General features: G+C 40.5%; 1 protein-coding gene across 1 annotated transcript in view; it reads right to left on the reverse strand.

Moving 5' to 3' along the window:
- LOC118798320 (SEC14-like protein 5) overlaps nucleotides 1-13195 on the reverse strand; it is a 34363-nt gene that overhangs the window by 1236 nt on the left and 19932 nt on the right. Inside the window, exons 7-13 of the mRNA XM_036557747.1 lie at nucleotides 10501-10608; nucleotides 6384-6554; nucleotides 5003-5073; nucleotides 4673-4844; nucleotides 3509-3643; nucleotides 2890-3027; nucleotides 955-1194 (exon numbers count right to left, since the gene is read on the reverse strand). Coding sequence (XP_036413640.1) covers nucleotides 955-1194; nucleotides 2890-3027; nucleotides 3509-3643; nucleotides 4673-4844; nucleotides 5003-5073; nucleotides 6384-6554; nucleotides 10501-10608 — 1035 coding nt within the window. The remainder of the gene's footprint in view (nucleotides 1-954; nucleotides 1195-2889; nucleotides 3028-3508; nucleotides 3644-4672; nucleotides 4845-5002; nucleotides 5074-6383; nucleotides 6555-10500; nucleotides 10609-13195) is intronic.

A 13195-nucleotide genomic window follows, 5' to 3' on the forward strand; every position in this document is an offset into this window, starting at 1 on the left:
TCACATTTCAAATCCGAACCCAAACTGAGCCCCATCATGAAGTTAAGAGTCCGAAACCAAACTGAGCCCCTTTGTCAGATTTCGAGTCAGAGCCGGAAATGGAGCTCTATCATCATGTTTTGAGTCTGATCCCAAGCCAAGCCCAATTTGACACATTTTGGGTCCGGACCAAAACTAAGCCCTATTGTCAGATTTCGAGTCCGAACCCAAATCGAACCCCATCATCACATTTCGAGTCCAAACCCAAACTGAGCCCCTTCTTCACATTTCGAGTCCAAACCAGAACCGAGCCCCATCGTCACATTTTGAGTCTGAACCTAAACTGAACCCTGTCATCGTGTTTCAACTCTGAATCCAAATTAAGCTCCACCATCATGTTTTAAGTCCGAACCCAAACCTGTACCTGTATTCTCTCTCTGCAGGTGAGTGTGTGTACCTGTATTCTCTCTCTGCAGGTGAGTGTGTGTACCTGTGTTCTCTCTCTGCAGGTGAGTGTGTTTACCTGTATTCTCTCCCTGTAGGTGAGTTTGTTTACCTGTATTCTCTCTGCAGGTGAGTTTGTTTACCTGTATTCTCTCCCTGTAGGTGGGTTTGTTTACCTGTATTCTCTCTGCAGGTGAGTTTGTTTACCTGTGTTCTCTCTCTGCAGGTGAGTGTGTTTACCTGTGTTCTCTCCCTGTAGGTGAGTGTGTTTACCTGTGTTCTCTCCCTGTAGGTGAGTTTGTTTACCTGTATTCTCTCTGCAGGTGAGTGTGTGTACCTGTATTCTCTCCCTGTAGGTGAGTTTGTTTACCTGTATTCTCTCTGCAGGTGAGTGTGTGTACCTGTATTCTCTCTCTACAGGTGAGTGTGTGTACCTGTATTCTCTCTCTGCAGGTGAGTGTGTTTACCTGTATTTTCTCTCTTCAGGTGAGTGTGTACCTGTATTCTCTCTCTGCAGGTGAGTGTGTGTACCTGTATACTCTCTCCCTCTCTGCAGGTAAGAGGTGACTCCACCATGCTGTAGTCCACTCCCAAAGTCCAGCTCCTGTCTATTAGCTGCACGTTATTCAGCTCAGGCAGCGCTGTGGACGTTTCTTTCCTCAGAGGTTGTGGGGTCCTTTTGGAGTGGAAGATATTGAACACAATGTCGCCTCTCAGGATGTCAAAGTCCCATGTGATTACCGATGATTCTTCCACCACCTCGATCATCACCTGCAAGATGTTCACAGGTGAGTCAGTCAAGAATTTGAACATCTAGCAACAACTTGCTTCCATTTCAACCCACTAACAATTTTGAACAGAGCCCCAATTTCTCAAAGCCCCAACAATCTTCAATTCCAGACCTTAAATCCAGTTTCCTTTCCTGGAATTTGTAATTACAGGTAGACACCAGGTGGCCAATCAGGTACATCAACAGTTCAGGTATTTACCAATGATTACATAATTTAGGAACAGAGACTGGATTCAAGGTCTGGAGTTGAAGACCTCCAATTTGGTGTGCAGATTCCTGACTTTTTCCATAGTTACCTCAGGAGGTTCCCATTTAAAAACTCTCACAATCTACTCTCTTAAGTCTCGTGCTGGTTGGTTCCATGTTCACCTCATTAGGTACCTGTTTTAAAATGCTTTCTAACTGGGCATTTCAATGAGAAACCCATTTAAAACCATTGCTGATTGGTCGATTTCATGCAGTCATAAGAAGAATATGCAGTAGCCCATGATCAATGAATGTAATGCGGAACAAAATTTCACAAGTGCGAATTCCACCCGGAAACCTTAAGCCATAAGCCTTTAGCAAGTTAGCAACATGCCATGCTAAGCTTAGCTCAAGCTGATTGGCGCCAGACTGAGTCAGTCACACTGGCGAGAGCAAAGGACACAAAGGAGCTTCTACTTTCAAAACAGCTGTGTGGGATAAATTTTGGGTTCATAGTAAACTACAACTGCGATGGAGATGCCACCTGGCTGTACCTGCTGTCCCTCCCTAGTAGCCATGGTATTTTCCTCTGTCTGTTCTTTGGGTAGGTTGGGCCTAAGCTTTGAATGTTTAAATATAACCTAAGTGGAAGAAACATTCCTCCTAATTCACAAATTTTAAATTTATGATTTTTTTTTTACATTATTTTTATTTGTGGGTCTATGCAGATACAGGATTACAGACACTTATGTGTTCCACATTTTACATAAATTAATAATAATAATAAAATAAAAAAATACTTACATAAATATATATTCTCATAGTGATGAGTAGGTCAGGAAATACTTGTACCTTGTACATAATTTGACTTAATTAGGAACAAAACAGATATATACAAAATACATACAGGGTCATATCACTGTACTTTCAGATATTGGGAAAGTAATTATTTAAGCTAAAGAGTAACCTCTACCTAGAAGAAGAGGGGGAGGGGTGCTAATTACTTGGGAGACTTTTCAGCTTCTCAAAATATGCAATCATGGGATCCCAAGTTCTATGGAATTTTACAGAAGCCTTTCTAGAGGAAAACTTAATCTTTTCTAATTTAAGGAAAAGCATAAGAGCGCAGAGCCACTGTGAGGACTTCGGTGGATATGGAGACTTCCAATTAATCAATATCCTCCTTCTTGCCAGAAGGGATGCAAAGGCCAAGGCCTCCTTAATCCTATTTGGAATTTTTGAATCTGTTCATAGCTGATTTCCAAGTTTCTTCAGGTATAGTCAGACCCAACTCTTCGACAAGAAACTGTAACTTTCAGTGATGTCTGTTCAAAATAAATGAGAAGAAACCTAGCCTTCTGTATCTGGGGCTTTTCGCTGCTTTTTTCCTGTTTTACCGAACTCGTACCGAACCATGATGTCCAAACTGAGGTGTGAACTGAACCATGACTTCTGTGTACCGTTGCACCTCTACTCAGTTCTACTTTTACCTCATGAGGTGCTCCTTTGAAGACCTGAGCTGATTGGTAGATGGTATCTGTCCACAGGCGGATGTGGTCAGCGCTCTCCAGCTCCACTTCTGTCTGGTAGTATGACTTTGGCACCTGCCCTCCTTCTGGCACTTCGCACTGAGCGGGCAAATATCAAAAGGTCAAACCTTCCTGGAAAGTATTTTGTCTTTTTAAAATGAAAACCCAGATGTTTCAGTTTGAGGTTGTCACTCAGACGTAGTCCAGCTGTGAGAACCTCAGCTGTCTTTACTGTCTCAGTTTTATTTTTGCTTTGTTTTTACTTTTAGTGATGATAAGTACTAAACAATAAGGGTAGGGTTTGTATACTTTTTCCTTTAGTGAGGTACAACATTTGTTCAGTAAAGCTATAGCATGTAATGTTGTTTTGAAATATATATTGCATTTAAATATATTAATTGTTTTACTAATTATAAATTGTTCATTATTATTACTTTCACTAGAAAGCTTATGCACGATTACTTTACACTTTATCAGTAAAGTGCTTTGGAGTTTATTTATTTATTCATTTACTCATCCATCAATCGCACTGTAATTGTGGTTTAAACAGCTTGATGTAAACAGGGAAAGCCAACTGTACCAGACAGTCTCCACCCAAAAAGTCTGGGATGATCTCAGAGTGGATGTAGTCCACCAGCCCTCCAGAGCCCAGATAGTTAGAGCCGCTGTACACCAGGAACTTCTGACGGGTGTTCTCATTGATAAAGGGACTCACCTGCAGCGAGAAAGAGACAAGTACACATCGGAATAACTTATATCTTCGGTTTTGGTAACTGTTGGCCAATCATTTACAACAACAGTTCAACTTTGTTTCTCTCTCTTTGTGATAGTCCAGCTCAGAAATCCAGTTCAAACACTTCCTGAATCTGTAGAGTCGCCCTTTCCATTCCATCTTATCACGAGATCATACGAGACTCACATCCGGAGTTATGAGCCTATGAAGAGGGGCTGAGATACACGTCATCTGCCTCTCACCGTGTGGAACTGGTGAATTGGTGTGTCCGTCTACATTCTGTGTGAAACTGACCAATGGACACACAGGAAATCACTAAGGACTGACCATCACGCCGGAAACCCTTCATTCTTCATTCAGTCCACATCGGAGACTCATGTGAAACGGCGTGCAGAGAGTTTACAGCTGCTGAAGCTGCTGCAGCGGTTTTGGAAAGTAGTGATGAAGATAACGGAGCATTTAGATATGAAACATATGAGGATCATGATATATGAAGAGCCTTTAAAGGAGAGTTTAAGAAGAGATGAACAAATTGAGAACAAGACCCCAGAGCACAGAGGGATAGGTTTGACCATAACATACATTGTTGCCTGTGTAGCCTTTATCATGCTAAATAGCCAGCTAGGAAAGTGATGAAGTTGTATCAGCAGTCATGTATAACAGATGGAGTAGTTTGTAACTTAAAGCCCAGCAAACTGAATGTTACAGTTTTGAAATATTATGAATTTTAATTTATTATGTAAACAGCTTTGTCAGCCATTCTTATGGGTTTAAAATGGGAAATGCACCAAGTTGCATAGGTTTCTGGGCCGACACTCGTGTTCGCTCGGTCCCTCACTGCTCCAAAGGCTCACCTAACACCCTTCACTTCAGCTAATAAACAAAGGGTGCTTAAGATGGTTCCAGAGATTCCCCTAATGAGGCCTTGTCAGAACCAGGGGTGTAGAATACAGCATGGTATCAGTCATGATATCATTTATATTAATAGGTCAGTTGTTTGCAGAAACCTACCAGTGTCCAGAGCACAGGGAAGACTCTTGGTGCCCGGACGATCAAAAGCCTGCCCAGAGTTTCAGGGTAGTTGGCCTCCACCACCTCAATGATGCGCAACAGGGCCTTCACGCCTGGCCTCCACAGGTGACGCATGTTCAGCCCCTCCAGGTCCACCAGGCACGTCCAGGAGCTGTGGGGTATGAGCTTCCATTGTTAGCTAGAGCCTCATAGCACTGGTGTCAAAACTAAAAACTCTAACCTCAGACACAAACCTTGACTTGGCTTGACTACATTTGAGCTAGGAGGGGGACATCTGGATAAACTTTGCCTTTAAATATGCGCACTCACGTGATTGGCCGTCCGAATATTTTTGTGTTCTCTTCACACCTTTTCTGACCCTCTTCATTAATGGATAAAACCTACAAACACAACACACAGACAAATGTGTTGTTTACAAATAAATACGCCACTACAGTAAAAGTGTACACACTAAAAAACCTGTTGTCTTGGTGAATGAAAACTTCTCATATTTAGTAAATATTTCTTTTCTTTCAGGTGTTTAATTTCCAACAGCCATTAGGAACAAAAAAGCAGAAGACATATTTCATAGGACAATTACACAGAAGTCTCAAGAACTCTCAGGAGGCTCACTTTCAGTTCCTCAAAGAAATCTGCCTCCAAAGTTCAGTCTTAGAAGCTGGTTGATCATTTTCTGAAGTAATCAAACACATTGAGGTCTGGACTCCGGGGTGGTCAGTTCTAGAAACACCAGCAGCTTCTACGTCTTGATGTTCTCAGCAGTGTGCTTGGGGTCGTTATCTTACTGTAGAATTAATTTCTTCCCATTCAGACATTTTCCAGAGGGGACTACAAGATGGATTAAACTTTGTTGGTACTCAGCTACATTCATGATGCCATAAATCAAAAACAAATCACCAACTCCAGATGTTATTCTGCATCTCCAGACCTGCAATGATCCTCCACTGTGCGTGACTGATGGTCTGAAGAGGCTCAGCTGCTGTACATACTGACTTCTGTTCCTACCAAACATCTCAAATTTAGACTCATCAGTCCATAAAACCTTGCTCCACATCTCAGACGTCCAGTTTCAGTGTTCTAGTACAGATGTTCTCCTTTTGTCAGTGAGGTTCTTCTTGACAGCTGCACATCCTTTCAGACCCACAGCGCTGAGTCGTGTTCTCACAGTGGAAGGATGGACAGAAACACCTGTGGATGTTTTCAGATCTGAAGCAGCTTGATTTTCTCCTCTCTCTCAGAGATGAAAGCTTTAAGTGCTGTTTATCAGATGGGGGCAGTTTTGGGGTCTACCAGGTCTTCCAGGTGGTTGTTAGGAGCCACATTTTCTCTGTAGCTTTTAATCAGTTTTTGAACTCCTGTGTTTTTCATTTTTTTCCCTTGATTTTCTCCTTATATAAATATTAAATATTATTATACAAGTGGATTATCTAATCTACTCAGAAACATCTACTGAAAAATCAATAACCTGTACTTAATGGACTTAAATAAATGAAGATTGGCTGACTTTCACCCAGTACTATATCTAATATTTCAATGATTTCACTAGATAGTATGACAAACAGATACAAATATCTAGAAATAGGTTGAAAAATCTTTGCATGTTCTCACAACTGTCTCATAAAGAGAAATATTAGATTCATTGACTTCATTTAAGAGGTTTTCACATGCCAAGACATATTTTGTATCTCACATGTCTGAGCAGAGCCTCCTCTCCCAGAGCTTTGACCAGTCCTTTAGTGTCCATCTGTCCAAGTCTGAGGATGTACAGTGGTCGTCCTTCTCTGTCCTGATGGTGCCAGCCACCAGCGTAATACTCCTGCAGACAGCTAGGGGGCACCCATGAGTTCAGAATAGAGTCCACCTACAGAAGAAAGACAAAATACAGTCCAATTTGGTGTACTTGTCTGTGTCGACTGCAGGGCCGTAAGATGTCTGATTTCTTAGTTTGACATTTAAATGGGAATTCTACCAATTTTCCACCTTTTCCCCATAACTCAGTGTGTGAGATGTAAACAGAGAGATTCAGAGTGGTTTGGTGTGAAATGGTTCAGAAGGCTTTACAGTGGTGGTGATAGGAACCAGGGGTCGCCATGACTACAACACAGATATAGACATTTTATTTACTATCCAGAACCACCAGTGAACCTACACGAGTCTTCTGAGTTTATATGGAATGTTGATGATGGAAAATAGTGGAAAATCTGAAATAATAAGTTTTCTTTGGGGACTATTTTGCCTCACAGCGCCCTGCATGTATCCCTCCACCATGAATGGAGTTTAAGTTCTCTAAACTATCATAAAACAGTGTCTCAGTCATCAGGCAGTGAATTCATAACCATTTACTGTAGGAACTTTCTGTGAGGGAGCTTTTAGAGGTGGACGTCTGGTTCCTATCACCACCATTGTGAACAGTTCTGACTCGGTAACACACATCAAACCACTCTGAATGACCCTGTTTATGTCTTAATGTCTGAAATTATTCTGTTTTAAAGAGGCACTCGTGAGCCTCTTTTTGAGACAGGCGAGCACAATGGTGAGGTTTATTCATTTACTTTGTCATTGACATGCATTAGCAAATTAGCTAACACAACACAACATCCCCAGGTATGGTACATGGAACGCCTGCCTTTACAAGGACGCTGTCATTGACGTCATCAAAGTACGCACTTTGAGGACGCCTGCGGGGCTTTGGGCACCTTTTGGGAGCAGGCGCGAGGGGAATTTGGCCTCTCTATCACCTCATGTTTAAACCGCCAGTGAAACAGGACGTCGTTGATGAGCACTTTGGAGAGAGGTGGACTTTAGAAAGTGAGATACAAATTGGAGCATGTTTGTTACATTTAGTTCATAAGAATTTCTAAGGTGGTTTTCTTAGAAAAGTATATTTTCTGATGAGATTAGTTTTTTTTTCTCATGTTTTAAGTGCAAGACTGAGCTAATTAAATATCAGGTAAAAAAAACATTAATTTGTAACAAGATTTTAATCATATCCCATAATTATTTTTAGATTTTTTTGTAGGAAATTTTTAAGTAACTGTGCAATGTTTTTATTGGTCCATCATGAAAAGCTCACACCATGTGAATATCACCAGGTGTGTGTTTTTTTATTTTCAATAGTGTAAGAAAAAGTAAATTAAAACATGAATTTAGGAGGTAATAATCATACAGTGATGATATATGCATATGCGGCGCAGTACTCCTGCAGACCACCAGGAGGAGCAATCTGCACACAGACACACATGACTATACAGTGCAGTACTGCTGTAGACAGGCGTGGTAAAGGGGAGCTCTAACTCTCCAGCATGTTCACCTTAGCATAACGTTAGCGTGACTGAAACAGTAAAATAACGGTCAGATCAGATAAAACTGGACTTACAGTGTACATTATCATACACACACTCAGTGTACTGAGGCAAATAGACTGAACCAGCTCAGCCTCACTGATAAACTCTCCCTCTGTCTCTCTCTCTATCTCTCTCTCTCTCTCTGTCTGTCTGTAGGATTAATAATGGCATATTGTAGCTGGCTGGCTCATTCTACCATTGCAGCTAGTACTACAAAGGCTAATGCTACAAAGACTAAACCTACAAGGACTAATGCTGTAAAGACCAACTACAAAGGCTAATGTGGCGTTTGACTTGGCTTGGAATTGGAAAGCTGGAGCTTGGAATTGCATCACTTTTGACCTTCATGCATTCAATCTAAAAAGGTATCGTTAGTACACCACTGACAATAGCACCACTGACAATAATACTACTGACTGCACATCATAGACTTTAACACTACTAACTGTAACGCCACTGACAATAACACCACTGACTGTAACACCACTGACAATAATACTACTGATTGCACATCATAGACTTTGACACTACTGACTGTAACACCACTGACTGTAACACACTGACAATAATACTACTGATTGCGCATCATAGACTTTAACACTGCTGACTGTAACACCACTGACAATAATACTACTGACTGCACATCATAGACTTTAACACTACTAACTGTAACACCACTGACAATAACACCCCTGACTTTAACACCACTGAAAATAATACCAGCAATGTACCACCACTGACAATAATACCACTGACTGTACATCACAGACTTTAACACCACTGACAATAATACCACTGACTTTGACACCAATGACAATAATACCACTGACTGTGACACCACTAACTGTAATACCACTGTCTGTACACCACTGACCATAACACCACTGACTGCACACCACTAACAGCATCACTGACTGTACACCACTGACTGTTACATCACTGACCCTAACACCACTGACTATACATCATTGACAATAACACAACTGACTGTAACACCACTGACAATAATACTACTGACTGTAACACCACTGACTGTAACACCACTGACAATAATACTACCGACTGCACATCATAGACTTTAACACTACTGACAATAGCACCACTGACAATGATAGTACTGATTGCACATCATAGACTTTAACACTACTGACTGTAACACCACTGACAATAATTATACTGACTGCACATCATAGACTTTAACACTACTGACTGTAACACCACTGACAATAACACCCCTGACTGTAACACCACTGAAAATAATACCAGTAATGTACCATCACTGACAATAATACTACTGACTGTACATCACAGACTTTAACACCACTGACAATAATACCACTGACTGTGACACCACTAGCTGTAATACCACTGTCTGTACACCACTGACCATAACACCACTGACTACACACCACCAACAGCATCACTGACTGTACACCACTGGCTGTTACATCACTGACCCTAACACCACTGACTATACATCATTGACAATAACACCACTGACTGTAACTCTGACAATAATACTACTGATTGTACATCACTGACTTTAACACAACTGACAATAGCATTGACTGTACACCACTGACTGTACACCACTGACAACATCACTGATGTACACCACTGAGAATACCATCACTGACTGTATACTTCTGACAATAACACCACTGATGTACACCACTGACAACACTACTGACTGTACACCACTGACAACAACACTACTGACTGTACACCACTGACAACACCACTGACTGTAACACCACTGACTGCACACCAGTCTGACACTGACACTTCCTGACACTGATTTTAACAGAATTGACAGTAACAACATATGACTGTAAGTCCACTGATGCTAACAACACTGATTGTAGCACCACTGACTTTTACACTATAACTGATTGTACACCACTAACAATAACACTACTGACTCTAATACCACTGACTGTAACACCGATGCTAACAACACTGACTGTAGCATCACTGACTTTTACACAATAACTGATTGTACACCACTAACAATAACACTACTGACTCTAACAGCACTGACTGTAAGACCACCGATGCTAACAACACTGACTGTAGCACCACTGACTTTTACACTATAACTGATTGTACACCACTAACAATAACACTACTGACTCTAATACCACTGACTGTAACACCGATGCTAACAACACTGATTGTACACCACTGACAATAACACCACTGATGGAAACACCACTGACTATAACTCTATACATACCCTCCAAAACCCCCACAAATCAGGACCCCTGTAAGAAGAAATAGCGAGGCAGCAGTCTGGCGTAGTTGTTTCAATTTGTGTAAGAATTTTGCACAGCGTATATATATAGTATGCATATGTGGTATATATACACCCAGTGGTCAATGCAGCTCCTAATGATTACTATGAAGCTGTATATAAATGTACGTATGTATGAATGTGTATGTGTATGTTTCTCTCTCTCTAACCTGAAACTCTTTCCTCCAGCTGAGCGACTGGCACAGCATGTCTCGAGCTTTCTCCAGGTTAAAGTCTCTCGCTCTCAGGAAACGCAGGATGTGCTCGTCCTTCGGGATCTGAGAGAAGAGCAAAGGAGAAAAAACAGAGGAACTGGTAAATGATACCAACATTAACAACGTTAACATTAACCCTCAAATGCTAATGCTACAAATGCTAATGCTACAAAGACTAATGTTACAAAGACTAATGCTACAAAGACTAATGTTACAAAGACTAATGCTACATAGTCTAGTGCTACAAATGCTAATGCTACAAAGGCTAATGTTACAAAGACTAATGTTACAAAGACTAATGCTACAAATGCTAATGCTACAAAGACTAATGCTACATAGACTAATGCTACAAAGACTTATGTTACAAAGACTAATGTTACAAAGACTAATGCTACATTGTCTAGTGCTACAAATGCTAATGCTACAAAGGTTAATGTTACAAAGACTAATGCTACAAAGACTAATGTTACATAGACTAAGGCTACAAAGACTAATGTTACATAGACTAATGCTACAAAGACTAATGTTACATAGACTAATGCTACAAAGACTAATGTTACAAAGACTAATGCTACAAAGACTAATGTTACAAAGACTAATGCTACAAATACTAATGCTACAAAGACTAATGTTACAAAGACTAATGCTACAAAGACTAATGTTACAAAGACTAATGCTACAAAGACTAATGCTACAAAGACTAATGCTACAAAGACTAATGCTACATAGACTAATGCTACAAAGACTAATGCTACAAAGACTAATGTTACAAAGACTAATGTTACAAAGACTAATGCTACAAAGACTAATGCTACAAAGACTAATGCTACAAAGACTAATGCTACAAAGACTAATGCTACAAAGACTAATGCTACATAGACTAATGTTACAAAGACTAATGTTACATAGACTAATGTTACATAGACTAATGTTACATAGACTAATGTTACAAAGACTAATGTTACAAAGACTAATGTTACATAGACTAATGTTACAAAGACTAATGCTACAAAGACTAATGTTACATAGACTAATGTTACATAGACTAATGCTACAAAGACTAATGTTACATAGACTAATGTTACATAGACTAATGCTACAAAGACTAATGTTACATAGACTAATGTTACATAGACTAATGTTACAAAGACTAATGCTACAAAGACTAATGCTACAAAGACTAATGTTACAAAGACTAATGCTACAAAGACTAATGTTACATAGACTAATGTTACATAGACTAATGTTACAAAGACTAATGTTACAAAGACTAATGCTGCAAAGACTCATAGACAACACTTCATAGCCTAGTGCTACACAAACTAACCCTACATAGGTCGATGCTACAGAATAAAAAACATTAGAACATTTGGCTTCAAAGCGCACCAACTCAAAACCACACACTTCATCTTTTTATTATTATTTTTTTTTTGTTACATCTTTTAGCTGTAAAATGGGTGGAGTTTCCCTGCGAGGTCTGTGTGTTTGAGCTAATGTGGTAAAGAGGTCCACTGAGTCTCAGTCTGGTTTAGATCACAGATCAGACTCAAACAGCAGCTCATTCATAAGACATTTATAACATTTATAATAACAGGGTGAGAAACACGACACCTGTTATCACAGAATGAACCTGAGAGAGAGAGGAATGTAATTGAGAGAAAGAGGGAATGAGGGAAAGGGTAAAGAGAAAAACAAAACAGAAAGAAAGGAAGGAGCGAGAAAGAGAAGAGAAAGAGAGGGAAAGAGTCAGGAATGAAATAGAGAGGGAGAGAGAGAGAGAGAAAGGGAACGGGGAAAGAAAGAAAAATATAGAAAGAGAAGTGTAATCAAGAGAGAGAAAGAGGGAGGGAAGCAAAGGGGAAAGAGAAAAAGACAGAAAGAGGAATGCAATTGAAAGAGAGAAGGAGAGGAAAAGGGGAAAAAATAAAAAGGGGAAGAGAGAAAGAGAGGGAAATTAAAGAAAAGAAAGAGAAAGAGATAGAGATGAAAAGGGGAAAATAGAAAAAGGGTAAAGAGAGAGAGAGAGGGGAAAGAGAGAGAGGGAAAGAGAGAGAGAGAGGGGGAGGTATGGAGAGGGAGGTATAAATATCCGGTGTAAATCTCAGTGGGTTTGCGTTCGCAGCGCTCTGCAGCTACACTCGTTCATCACCCTGCAGGATAAACGGAACGTCGTCGCTGCAGTCGGAACAGATAAAAATAATTCCAGGCCGATCTGACGGCTCAGCACTGCTGCACTTCACTGACTCTGAAACACCCCTTTAAAGAATATCACCTCTCGGCTGATACGATCCACGGATGGTGACCTGAGTGAAATGAGGAGCTCTGCTATAAAAACACCAGTGAGGAGTCTCAGCTCATGTTCATACAGCGGGAACGTATACGTTCACACAGCAGGTCAAAGTGGCCCAGATCTGATTTCTTTGTTTGTCTGTTCACATTATGTTTTAAATGTGATCTGTATCATCAGTCTGAACAGATCAGCTCCTAAACTGACCTGCATGAGCAAAAGAACAGAGTGTCACGCAGCTTCACGGCTCATCCAGAGGTAAACAATCACGATCGCCAGCGAACGCCAGTCGCTCCCGGAGGATCAGCTTCATCTTCACCAGCATCACAGGAGCCGGATTTCAGTACCACATATGAAAGCGTC

The sequence above is a fragment of the Colossoma macropomum genome, unplaced genomic scaffold, assembly GCF_904425465.1.
Source record: "Colossoma macropomum unplaced genomic scaffold, Colossoma_macropomum, whole genome shotgun sequence".
Classification (NCBI taxonomy): Eukaryota; Metazoa; Chordata; class Actinopteri; order Characiformes; family Serrasalmidae; genus Colossoma; species Colossoma macropomum.